At 38.8% G+C, this 11,736-nt stretch overlaps 4 protein-coding genes across 9 annotated transcripts; 1 reads left to right on the forward strand and 3 right to left on the reverse strand.

Moving 5' to 3' along the window:
• Window positions 1-16: 16 nt before the first annotated feature.
• On the reverse strand, window positions 17-1,974 carry LOC105695535 (serine hydrolase-like protein). 3 transcript variants are annotated; one of them, XM_012417157.2, is made up of 3 exons: window positions 1,863-1,962; window positions 1,542-1,679; window positions 17-1,334 (listed from the first exon to the last, which is right to left on the reverse strand). In XM_012417157.2, the coding sequence occupies exon 3, from the start codon at window positions 1,307-1,309 to the stop codon at window positions 410-412; it is 900 nt and encodes a 299-aa protein (XP_012272580.1). In that variant the 5' UTR covers window positions 1,310-1,334; window positions 1,542-1,679; window positions 1,863-1,962; the 3' UTR covers window positions 17-409. The 3 variants fall into 3 exon arrangements, with proteins under 3 accessions (XP_012272580.1, XP_012272589.1, XP_012272572.1); XM_012417166.2 differs by having other exon boundaries at window positions 1,505-1,679; XM_012417149.2 differs by lacking the exon at window positions 1,542-1,679 and having other exon boundaries at window positions 1,863-1,974.
• A 94-nt stretch (window positions 1,975-2,068) lies between these two features.
• Window positions 2,069-6,093, forward strand: LOC105695713 (myotubularin-related protein 10-B). The gene is made up of 11 exons (XM_012417543.1): window positions 2,069-2,157; window positions 2,236-2,449; window positions 2,679-2,873; window positions 2,933-3,088; window positions 3,234-3,358; window positions 3,485-3,640; window positions 3,789-4,093; window positions 4,161-4,307; window positions 4,537-4,709; window positions 4,794-4,964; window positions 5,031-6,093. The coding sequence occupies exons 2-11, from the start codon at window positions 2,387-2,389 to the stop codon at window positions 5,496-5,498; spliced, it is 1,959 nt and encodes a 652-aa protein (XP_012272966.1). The 5' UTR covers window positions 2,069-2,157; window positions 2,236-2,386; the 3' UTR covers window positions 5,499-6,093.
• Window positions 5,974-9,466, reverse strand: LOC105695721 (aldehyde dehydrogenase, mitochondrial). 4 transcript variants are annotated; one of them, XM_012417557.2, is made up of 10 exons: window positions 9,343-9,466; window positions 8,750-9,010; window positions 8,531-8,685; window positions 8,168-8,413; window positions 7,827-8,073; window positions 7,422-7,756; window positions 7,146-7,283; window positions 6,905-7,069; window positions 6,586-6,743; window positions 6,328-6,475 (listed from the first exon to the last, which is right to left on the reverse strand). In XM_012417557.2, exons 3-10 carry the CDS (start codon window positions 8,624-8,626, stop codon window positions 6,328-6,330), a joined length of 1,533 nt encoding a protein of 510 aa, XP_012272980.1. In that variant the 5' UTR covers window positions 8,627-8,685; window positions 8,750-9,010; window positions 9,343-9,466. The 4 variants fall into 4 exon arrangements, with proteins under 4 accessions (XP_023290800.1, XP_012272980.1, XP_012272991.1 ...); XM_012417568.2 differs by lacking the exon at window positions 9,343-9,466 and adding an exon at window positions 9,083-9,175; XM_023435032.1 differs by lacking the exon at window positions 9,343-9,466 and having other exon boundaries at window positions 5,974-6,475; window positions 8,750-8,970.
• On the reverse strand, window positions 9,203-11,653 carry LOC105695731 (very-long-chain (3R)-3-hydroxyacyl-CoA dehydratase). The gene is made up of 6 exons (XM_012417591.1): window positions 11,366-11,653; window positions 11,166-11,282; window positions 10,855-11,086; window positions 10,515-10,619; window positions 9,343-10,356; window positions 9,203-9,280 (listed from the first exon to the last, which is right to left on the reverse strand). Exons 1-5 carry the CDS (start codon window positions 11,447-11,449, stop codon window positions 9,791-9,793), a joined length of 1,104 nt encoding a protein of 367 aa, XP_012273014.1. The 5' UTR covers window positions 11,450-11,653; the 3' UTR covers window positions 9,203-9,280; window positions 9,343-9,790.
• Between the last annotated feature and the right edge of the window lie 83 nt (window positions 11,654-11,736).

The following is an 11,736-nucleotide window of genomic DNA, read 5'->3' on the forward strand; positions in this document are numbered from 1 at the left end:
AATTAAGCACTGTAGATTGTTTCGTTGAATTTTGTTCGTATATTTAGAATGTGTTTCAAACTCCATTTGGTAACATTTTATTTGATATATAAAAGTTAAAAGGAAACATATTAAAATTAAAATACATTTTGTACTTAAATAACACCGACCCCTCGATTATAATTTATGATAGCAAAACTTAGATGTACTTTATTTATTAAATCATCCAAAGAAGATAAACAAACCATTACAAAAATAACCCTTTGACCCGCAAGAGGTGTAATAATAGATAGAATTGAATTATTATCATACAACATTGAATTATTATCATACAGTCCGTTTTATACAATAAATGCTGTTCCGATTAATTGATGCACTGAAGATTTACCAACAAAAAAAAATTTGTAAAGAACTGATGGAGTTACAATCATCAGAGTTTGCTTTTGGTAGCACTATCGAGATACTTGCATATATGTGGGGCGACCCTTTCAGGAAACGAATTATGAACATCGTGGTTCCCCTCCACTAAGACGAAGTTCATCTTCGTCTTTACCTCCAAGTATTTTAAGTACATCTCAGAATCCGTATAAATATATGCATCCAGGGTCACTGTAGAAACTAACGTTAATAACGGCACACTGAGCTTTTTGTAAAGTGATAATACCTGGTCCACATTCATTAGAATTTTTACTGAAAATTTCAGTCGGGGATCGCGATTGTACATGTACTTGTCCCCAACCTTGGTTACAGCCCGTTCGAACAAAGCTTCCGCAGCGTCGCTGGTATTCACGTGATATCTCAGAAATTGCAAAGCATATAATGCTTCGTCTCGAGTATAAAGATTTGCCGGTGACTTGCTAGCCTCTATAGACTCAAATACCGTTCTGAGCCGATCGATCAAATCACTATCATGTATCAACAATGGGATGGTTCCGTCACAAGATACGATCTTAACGAACCTCTCAGGAAACAGAATGGCACAGAAAATCCCTATCTGTGCGCCCATGCTGTGTCCTATATATGTACACTTGTCCCACTGTAAGCTGTCCAGCACTATTCTGATCGTGAAGACGTAGTTAAAATATTCCAGAGGCACTGCAGAGGGAAAGGACGAAGAGAGTCCATGTCCTGGCAGATCTATAGCAACATAGTAGAAGTGTTCTGGAAGCAGTGGCACTAATCTGTTGTACGATCCTGCATTGTCTAATATCCCGTGAACCATTAACACTCTGTCACCACTCGGGGATCCCCATGCTTTCGCAGCGATGTGACCCCAAGGCACTGTCAATCGCAGCTCCTTAACTTCGCGTTCCTTTGACATTCTTGTCATTTCTTGGCGAAGTCAACAGCTAACCCTATAAGAATCAAAGTTCATTTTACTTTATGCAGTAATCTAAGTTTGTTATGTGTATGCGTGTAAGCGACGATAATGATAGCGATGCGTTTAAATAATGGAAATAATTGTGAGCAATGATGAACGTATAAATAATGATGATACGTTAAATCTTGAATGAGGTAAACTCACAAAGTGCCTTTTAAGGATCGTAATGTAATTGCCTTACTTTTCTTGGTGACACTGTTGTACTTTGGTCGTTCGGTTATACACACATTATGCAAATGCGGCAATCCCAAAGATAAGCTTAATAGCTGTTAATTGCTAAATTTAATATGCTTTCAATTATCTCACGTAACTTAGATATCTAAAATTAATTTAAAAGGATAAGGTTCAATTCCTTTTTTGTTAATGTATTTGTTTACCCTGTTTAAACAAGGGAAAAAACCGTGCGCATAGAATTGCATGAAATTATCATCTTTAAACCCAATGTTTACTCCAAGATTAGCAAATGAAGCTCCGTAAGAAGGGGTCCAAAAACAGTAACTACCTGCAGTTAATCGGCAAAACTTGTCATTCCATTTTTGAATAAACTTTTCCTCATTTTCTTAAAATCGACGAAAGGTTTGTGTCGGAATTTCTAAGATTCATGAACCAGCGGGGGGGGCAGAATTGGCCTATCAGGATCGAAACATTCCCTTGGATCGGAATTATGGCACATCGGAAGTGGAACATTGGAACTGTCAGACGGTCACGTGTCGGTCATCTTGTTAAGCACTTTTTCGATGACCATTATATATTGCAGAACATTGGTGAACGTTGGTGAACGGGGAAGCTGCACGGAGGTGGTTACAATTTATTTTCTCGTCAATATCCGTCATTGACGCGGTAATTTAATGTTCGACATGTTTCAATTGCCACAGGAAACGGGAGCTGGTTGTGTTAGGTTATCATGAAGCCAGATATGCCTCGCTCGGGACAACCACAGCTCCTCACTTCGCAATGACTTTTGGATAGACTGGATTTAGGGATTGAAGATTTCCTTCGAAAGCCAGAAATAGTGTTTTCGTAGCAATGGAGAGTAAAACGAGCAACAATTTTATAAGTTACGTGGGCTTTGAGGAGCACGAGATGCAGGCAAGTCGAACACGTATGGCATTCACTCACTGCGTAAACATTGAGATGTAGAGAGGAAAATATTAGTTAGGCCTTTTCAATCGCTACACAGTGGGGTTTACAATTTAAAGATTATCATGTAACCAGCATTTTTATGAGTCAAGGAATATTATTACTATTAAACTGAATTAAACTGTTACAAAAATATCTTAAATTTTTAATGATCGTGGGATTCTCTCCTTTGTCGCAGGTACTCGGTTCCAGTAGGCGGGATTCCATGTGCGAAAACAGTGTGAAACTTCTGCCAGGAGAAGTTCAAATCGCAGAAGCTCAGAGCGTCCTTATGTTCTCTCCTGTCGGAGACCTGAAACAAGGCACCTGTGGTATTTTATCGGTGACAAATTTTAAGCTAACCTTTGTTACAACCGGTGATTCCAGTGGAGAGGTAAATTAACTTTAACTGTTGGCAGCGAACCGGTATTAATTTATCAACAAACATTGCAGGACGTCATGCACCAGCAAAATCATCTTTACGGTTACAACGACACGTGTTTGTCCAACATCGATGAAATTTATATAATAGTGGGGGATAAAAAGAAGAAACTCGTTCCTGGCAATGCAGTGCCGTCCAAAGTTAAAGGAATCTTCATAGTTTGTAAGGTAAAAAATCCCACATTGCTGTTGAAAGTGAAGTAATGTTACCATTAAACTCAAGAACATCAAACTATCAAAAATGGATTCGCCCTGATGACTAAATGTTCAAATTATGTTTCCCCTGATTAAGCATTATATTTATGTATTCCAGAACTTGAGAACTTGGTCCTTCTCCTTTAAATTCTCTCCGCTTGGACACGGTAAGAATTTATTAACTACTTTGCTGCATCATGCCTTCCCTAGCAGACATCAGCTCTTGTTCGCCTATGACTACAAGTCAGTACAATTTGTTAAACCGCTGAAACTTTACCATGGCAATATTCCGACAAATATAGCAGGAGAAAAATAACAAAGGTTCTCATCTATTCGATCGCAGCCTAACAAGAAATATCCTTTTTTTAGAGAGGCTTATTACAGCAGTATAGACAAAGGCGTACACTTGTTTAGAGGAAGACTCGACTGGATAAATGAGTTGGATCGAACGTTCCGTAAGAATGAACAGATGCGTAAAAGTTGGAGATTGTCTTTGGCTAACAAGCAATTTCAACTTTCAACGAGGTACGCGGTTACATGATTTAAAAAATCATTACGTATAATTTCGAAAAGTGAGATAAATAAATGTTTGATTTTTCAATGTTATAAAGTAGAATGATAATAATCCAGATTTTCAATGTGGAATCAAAATTAATAATATTTCGGCTTCCAGTTTGTCGCAGTACATAATTGTGCCAATGTCAGTAACCGATAGTCAGCTGACGAAAGCTGCTCGTCACTTCCAAGGCAGCCGACCACCAGTTTGGTCCTGGTCAAATGAACGAGGAGCTGCTCTGGTAAAAATGTCTGAACTTCTGCCCAGTGTCGTTGAAAGAACTCAGGAGAATATCATGCTCGAAAACATTCGCAAGAGCCACCCATTGAAACTACAACCCATAGTCATCGAGTTAAACAAAGATGTCAATGTCAAATCTGTTGCGATGGGGTTCTCAAAGTTTGTTCACTTATGTTCACCAGGTAAAGCCTTCGGGAGTAAATTTATGCTAATTCTGCTCCGACGTCTCTAACATTATCGACATTTCAGAGAATATCAGACAATTCTGGATTCAGGACAATAACTTCTACTCGTTACTGGAGAGTACAAAATGGCTTAAGCATGTATCGTACTGTTTGCAAAAAGCTGTCGAGGCTAGTGATCATTTAGACTCGGGTACTTCTGTCATTATGCAAGGTAAATATCTAATATTCAAACGTGCTAACTTCAGAGTGCCCACCAAAAAACTGACGTTTCGTGCAATTTATAGATTAATAATTTATGGAGCCATTTCTACTCGGTAACTTTGAAAAAATCGACAATTTTTTTATCTCACTTTTTGAAATTATATGTATCCAATATGCATGGAGCAGGAATCGCAGATTAGATTTTAAAAAATATGACATGGATTTGTTAATTATTACAGAAGGTGCCGGCAGAGACATGTGTTGCTTGGTGTCCAGTTTAGTACAGTTATTACTAGATCCCTATTTTCGAACGATAACAGGCTTTCAATCACTTGTACAAAAGGAATGGGTTGCGGCAGGACATCCATTCTGTGATCGCCTAGGACATATCGAAAACGCAAATACAGAGAAGGTGAGAATTTATGACATACATAAACTACCGTGTTGTGTAATACTAACGTAACCTATCTAACGTAAAACATTTGTTCCTTTACAGTCTCCGTTCTTCCTATTATTCCTGGACTGTGTCTGGCAATTGTGTCACCAGTTCCCAGCTGAGTTTGAGTTCACGGAAACTTATCTAACGACTCTTTGGGATTCGGCTCACGTGTCCATCTTCGACACCTTCATATTCAACTGCGAAAGGGATCGTACTGTGGCAGCTATGGTAATGTTTCTATTTCTAGAAATAGAATTTTCGTATAAGTCTAATTAATTCCAATTGTTGATTTAGGATCCGAACACTCCGTTAGTACTGCGTAGTGTATGGGACTGGAGGGAACAGTTCAACGACCAAGATATTCTGTTGTTCTACAATCCATTATTTAATCCCCATTCGCTGAATGCAGCAGGGAAGTCAGCGATGAAGCCTCGGTACAGTATTCCTAACCTCGAACTCTGGACACAGTGTTATTTTCGGTGGATACCACCACTTGAAATACGTAGTGGTGGGTCGAACCACGTGGAACTCTTTGCTCGACTGATCCAGAACGACATTAACCGCTTACGAATGAACGTAAACGGTGGCTGTGCCTCTCCGGTGGACAAAATCTCCACGTACTTAGTCCAGATGAACATCGACAGCTTCTATCCATTTAGCAACAAGTCAGGGAACGTAGTAAGTACACCGATAATGAACAGCTCGATACTGATGACTGAAAGCTTACTGGATGCTCAGTCCTTTTTGACTGCGCCTGATTAAGTCCTCCAATGTTAACTCGACAATTAGTGTTACGTTAGGAACGGTGTATACATGAAGTAGCATAAGGAGCTCCCACTAGTAAATGACCTAGGATATTTTACTTATCCAACCCTGCTATCGACTAACTTGGCAAGGATACATTAAGGTTAGAATGTTTCCAAAAAAACCACAAAGTAGGGGCTTTTTATGCCACTAAACGAGTGTATATTTCCATCGATGGCAAATCTTGTCCTCCGAATGCTTTCGAATAACAGCTTAGTAGTGTACCTTGTTAATTATTCTTTACTCTCAGTCGTTTCATTGAATTGGATGATTTTTTTGTAACACTTCCAAGGCCTTCGTTATATGCTGCGCAAGTAGATCGAAATCAACAGGCATTTCATAGTCTGATGAGGAAATATTTGTGCAAAGGAGGACGGGTGTTAGAGATGTCCTTTACGATAGCCTTTGTTTTTGTCCAATGAATACAGCGATATATAATTTATTTATATTTATTTGAAACAAGAGCTTATCGGTATAGTGAAAGTCACGAGTTTAAAGATAATGATGTTATGTAGAAATATTTTTCTAATGACGAATACAAACTTTAAGGACACTCCTTTCGCTAGTTTTCCTGAAACACCTTGTTTAACCATGCATTGTAACTGCGTTTAAAGAGTCCTTGAACATTTGTGGGACAGGTTCCTTTTTTTTTTACAGTATCTTTGCATCGTTCAATATAATGCTTTTACATTACGTAAGTACAAAATCAGTAGAAATGCAACAGGCCAAGTCAATCATGACGTACCTGATTACCAAATACCGTAATTTTACGACAGGCTTATTTCACTTAACTGTACTTCTCGGTGACCTTCATAATAACACTTTTCACTTCGGTGTATGGCTCGAGTCCATACGCTCCGAGTTCTCTTCCTTGGCCTGACATTTTATAACCTCCAAATGGAGCCTGAGTGGTCACTGTGTTGTATGTATTCACCCTTTAATAGAAATTATCAGTAATTAAATTTTAAAAACAAAGATGAGGAACAGTTAACCAAAGAACAGATGACGAAGTCTAATAAATACTTCGATTTTATGATATACTAACCAAACTGTGCCAGCACGAAGCGTTTGAATAGCATGGTTAACTTTGTCGATATCTTTAGTGAATACTGCTGCTGCGAGACCATAGATACTGTGATTTGCTCGTGACATTACTTCATCCATGTCGGAGAACTTCAAAATCTGCTGCACTGGTCCAAAAATCTGTAACCCACAGTTAGCATTGTAAATATTTGTGTTTAAGGCGAGGTGAAATCGACATCGATAAAAAAATCAAAATCATCTTCAAAAAAGGTGTCTTATTTGAGTCGATTAGTTTGAGGCAGATTTCATCTTGTCTTAATTGCTCATCGGAGATAACTGACCTCTTCCTTAGCGATAGTCATCTCATCTTTGACATCGGCGAACACTGTTGGTGCAACGAAGTATCCTTTATCACCAACTCTATGACCTCCTTGAACCAGTTTAGCACCTTGCTCCTTTCCAGACTCAATCATGCTCATGATCTTGTTCAGTTGCTCTTCGTCTATCTGAAATTGCATCGATGACAATGTAGCATCGATTGGTACATATTGATACGAAAGGTAAAAGGAACGATATTAACACCTGTGGCCCCTGTTCCACTTTTTGGTCAAAAGGGTCTCCGACAGTTCGGGATTTGGCACGAGCTGCACTCTTCTCCACAAACTCATCGTAGATTTTGTCTTCTACGAACGTTCGGGATCCTGCACAGCAGCACTGGCCCTGTTAAAAAAAATGACATAGAATTATATAAAAAGATATCAATTTGTCTCAGTATCTGATCGAAAGAAAAAAAGAAAATGGTAATCTGAGCTTAAATTCGATTATTCGGTAAATAAAAATATGTTCCACGAAATTCACCATGTTGAAGAACAATCCGAAGTGAGCCATCTCGACTGCGTAATCGATATCAACGTCCTTAAAAATAATATTAGGAGATTTTCCTCCCAGTTCTAATGTAGTCCTCTTCAGATTGCTCGACGCTGCAGCTTGTTGCACTAGTTTGCCCACTTCAGTTGAACCCGTAAAAGCTACTTTGTCGACTTGCATGTGCGAGGACAACGTAGCTCCTGCATTACCAAATCCAGGCACAACATTGACAACGCCACTTGGAAATCCAGCTTCCTTCGTCAGCTGTGCAAAGTATAATGCTGTCAATGGAGTTTGCTCGGCAGGTTTCAAGATGATTGTGTTCCCTGAAGAATACGAATATTGTATATCTGAAATCTCTCGAGGAACTTAGCAATACTATTCATCGAAGTAAACCTGTTGCCAAAGCGGGGCCCAACTTCCAAGCCATCATTAAAAGAGGGAAGTTCCATGGAATGATTTGTCCGCATACTCCGACAGGCTCGTGTCTCGTATAAGCTATGTACTTCCCATCGATTGGAATCACTTTGCCATGATTTTTATCTGCCCAACCGGCACAATATCTTAATGTGCCTATACTCGAAGCAACATCGAATCCGTAGGCTGTAGAGTAAGGCTTTCCATTGTCAAACGTCTCCAATGACTGAAAATCAATGGTATCAAATACTGTAATTCAAATTCAGTATTCCAATGAAACAATTTGGGATTTTGTGTAAAAATGTGTTTAAAATATTCACCGCAAGGTAGACGCTGTCTCTTTCAAGAAGGTCGGCCAGTTTATTCAATAAGACTCCTCGATGAGATGCATCCATGGTCCTCCATTCGCTATTTATATTGAACGCCTTTCTTGCAGCTTGTACCGCTTGATGTATATCTGCTGCATCTCCTTCCTGAACCTCGGCGATAATTTCGCCAGTTGTTGGATTGACCGAGGGAAAGGTTTTCCCAGACTGCGATTTGTGCCACTCATTGTCTATAAAAATCTGTGGCAAAGAACAAAAATTGACAAATTTTCAAGCAAGGAATAATAGATGGCAAGAAACAATATATTCTTCTTTATCGAACCCTTTATATGTGTACAAGAAAAAAGTTAAACTTACACCCGTGTATAGAATAGGAGGCCTCGTTTCCGGAGTAGGAAGTGCAGCGGTGGCAAAACCGCGAGAATGCTTCAGTTTAGTCAATAATCTAAACATGATTCTGCGTAACTCGTTACAGCGAAGTCAAACAACTTAAAATTCTCTTTTTTTACGAGCTGAAAATATCGATTACAATTATTTATATAATTCCGTGTTTATCCAGACACGTTTTCTACATACCTTTACTTGAATATTTCTTATAAACTCTACTATAAAAAAGCACGTGTCAATTAAATTCCTTATTCTTGATTTTCAGATGGATTTGGGTGATTATGTTTTCTTTAAAAATTACAGCGTTTTCTTTGTGCGACCCGTAAAAAACTACTTCGTTCCGTAAGCTTCGCCTCCAGTCGAATGACCTTAACCTTTTTGAGAGAGGACTTGAATTCTGTCCTTCAGATAACCTAACTTAACCTAACCTTATCGGGCGACACGTAACTTCTGAAAATTCAAGCAATAATAAATCGATAAAAATCTACAAGAAAATCCAGGAATTATGTACAGTAACTGTACCGAGTTAATGATATCGCAAGCAATTAAATAAAATGTAATCCCGCCCGAGATTGAATAATTAGTTATTTCCTTCCGTTGGCTCAACATTTACACCGAGTCGGCTAAAAAGTCTTGCAATGCTAACGCCTCGTGTTTAAGTGTATTTGTATTCATTTAATTACAACTTCAGTCAATATCCTTCATTTATCAATTATTCACCTACAATTTGAGGAAGTCATTACATACATGATAGAGATGAGCACATCTCTGATGATAGTTACCTTAACCAGTCAGTAAAGAAGTCATATGTGCCATGTCACTTTTGTATTTAACACAGGTAGGTTTTTTTCAGTATTATCTGTTTATATAACTGCTATTGGTTAACGTATCATGCCTCCTTGCTTTTAAATAAGAACTGTGACAATGTATATAACTGTGATACCTATGAATCATATACATACATTAAATGTGACCATGCAACAAGCATATATATTATCACCTACATAAATAATGTATATTAAATTGTTGATAACAAAATACTAGAAGCACGACGCTCATCAATTAACATTTCATAACTACATAATTATAGCATAATGTATTAGATTAGTCGAATCAGGTAGAGCATGACACGTTACCAACTAAGATTTTTTTGAGAATCAGAATATAACTGAAAGTCGTGTGTCGCTATCCAGCGCATAAATTAAACCTTGACATCAGACCTAGTCCGAATCACGTGTACTTCCTTTTGATGTTGGACTTGCCGAGTTTTTTGTACCGAGTGTGATTCATGTGAGACATCATGGTGTACATTCCAGGGATACACAGTATCAATAGATAGAGCTTCATGAAAGAAGGAAAGTGGAAAGCAAAGTTCCAGGAGTTTGGCAAGGAGACGGTGAACTTTAAGGTCTCTTCGAAGTAAGGTATGTTCCGGAGAACTATGATGCCTTCGCAGAGGAACCCCAGGGGATAAAGGGGCATCCATATGGTGTACCTCAGCCATGTGAGGAAAGGGATCTCCACGTTCAATAGCTGAGTGACATAGTATGGATATCTGACTATCTCGACAGTGCTCCACACAAGGAATATGTAGAAAACGACTGGCTTGGTCTGCATCCGAGGCTCTGCGTCCACCATGAAGAAGAGGATGAAAGCACGGCCTCCGACTTGCAGAAGAGCAATCAGTGCACTGCCTTTTGTGTAACCGAACAAAGGGTGCATCACTTCCAAAAATTGCAGAAGCAGGATGAACTTCATGGGGTTCCCGATTGCTGCATACGTATCTTTCATGGAATCTGAAATGTATTGTGATTATATCGTATATTAACGTAAACTTCATTTATTATTCATTGGGATTGGGTTTAACGTGTTAATGAAAGTGCCATGATAAATGTATAAACGTATAAAACTTTCATAACACCTTAAATGTATTATGTAAAAAAAATGTACAAACCAGGTCCATCACGTGAGTATCTTATACCCATTACCGCCAAAACATATATAAATCCAACAAACTGGCAAAGATTATAGAGAATCAGGTAGACTTTCTTCAGATCCTCTACAAGGGAAGTAAATGTTTTATAAATGAGACCGTTTTCATATCACCTTAATGTCGTTAATTTTACCATGATGTAAACAAATATATCTAACTCTTCTCTTAACTGTTTGAGTCCCATCGCACTGTTTACATTTCATGTAAAAAAATCTCACTACATTTACCCCTGGGAATCAAACAGTTAATTTAAACAGACAGTTTCTTGACTGTACAAAGTTAAAAGAGATGAATAAGTAACCTTTTCTATATCCAAACTCCTCTTTGTGCAATTTATCATACAAATTGGGATAATCCTGACAGATATCCCGTTTCTCCTCCTCGTCGTCCATGTCCTCGCACTTCCACTTGTCGAAGTCGATCTTTAACCACGGAGGTTTTAACGGAGGGCCCGTCAACCTTGGCCACCAGCCACTGCATTTCTTCTTCAACCTAAAATCGACCTGGCGGTCGATTACCTTATACTCGCTCTCCTGAAAAACGAAGCAATATAAAATCCTGCAAGTATATAGAGAATTACCCTTTCCTATTGTCGTTTAAGATGTCACATACATCAGGATCGACGTTTGAATGAAACTCTAAAGTAAATCCATAAGTATGAACTCCCCTCGCACCTTCACCACGGGCTTCAAAGCGCAGCTTTTTCTGCTCCAAATTAACGCAGAGTACCTGAAGAATAAATCGAATTAGATTAAAGGTAATGTAGGTAACGAAGATACCGGAAATAAATATACAGAATGCTTAACCGGTACCTCGGCGTCCGTTAAATCGACTTTGAGAGTTACTTGATTCTGGGTTTGAGCCCAGTACACGAAAGGAGTGATTTCTTCTGTCATGTTGCTCGACCAGGACAGGCTATCGGCAGTAAAACATTATTCCCTGTGGCTCCCCGCATTCCTAATTAACGCATTATTCTATATAATTCAGGTCTCGGTTAAAAAAGTCCAGCAGAAAGCAAAGGTCGACCGTCAACCCACATCAACCTGTGCACGAATGTGTACACTAGTGTACACGAATGTCATCAACCAGAGATGAGTTGGGAGATTGCTCACGGGCAGGGTCGTGCAATCGCATCCTGTGCTGCCCTCTGGTTTCGTACGTCAGCTTTCACCGTTATTTGCCC

The sequence above is a fragment of the Orussus abietinus genome, unplaced genomic scaffold (genome assembly GCF_000612105.2).
Source record: "Orussus abietinus isolate OABI.00-Male unplaced genomic scaffold, Oabi_2.0 scaffold55, whole genome shotgun sequence".
Taxonomy (NCBI): Eukaryota; Metazoa; Arthropoda; class Insecta; order Hymenoptera; family Orussidae; genus Orussus; species Orussus abietinus.

Bases quoted from the DNA above. Each gene is read 5' to 3' on its own strand.
- LOC105695535 (XM_012417149.2), bottom strand. From the start codon at position 1,309: ATGACAAGAATGTCAAAGGAACGCGAAGTTAAGGAGCTGCGATTGACA.
- LOC105695713 (XM_012417543.1), top strand. From the start codon at position 2,387: ATGGAGAGTAAAACGAGCAACAATTTTATAAGTTACGTGGGCTTTGAG. The intron at 2,874-2,932 runs GTAAATTAACTT...CAAACATTGCAG, and splicing joins CCGGTGATTCCAGTGGAGAG to GACGTCATGCACCAGCAAAA. The intron at 4,094-4,160 runs GTAAAGCCTTCG...TCGACATTTCAG, and splicing joins TGTTCACTTATGTTCACCAG to AGAATATCAGACAATTCTGG.
- LOC105695721 (XM_023435032.1), bottom strand. From the start codon at position 8,626: ATGTTTAGATTATTGACTAAACTGAAGCATTCTCGCGGTTTTGCCACC. The intron at 7,070-7,145 runs GTGTTAATATCG...ATGCAATTTCAG, and splicing joins AAGTGGAACAGGGGCCACAG to ATAGACGAAGAGCAACTGAA. The intron at 6,476-6,585 runs GTTAGTATATCA...TTTCTATTAAAG, and splicing joins CTTCGTGCTGGCACAGTTTG to GGTGAATACATACAACACAG.
- LOC105695731 (XM_012417591.1), bottom strand. From the start codon at position 11,449: ATGACAGAAGAAATCACTCCTTTCGTGTACTGGGCTCAAACCCAGAAT. The intron at 10,620-10,854 runs GTTACTTATTCA...CTTCCCTTGTAG, and splicing joins GGAGTTTGGATATAGAAAAG to AGGATCTGAAGAAAGTCTAC. The intron at 10,357-10,514 runs GTTTGTACATTT...AATACATTTCAG, and splicing joins ATACTCACGTGATGGACCTG to ATTCCATGAAAGATACGTAT.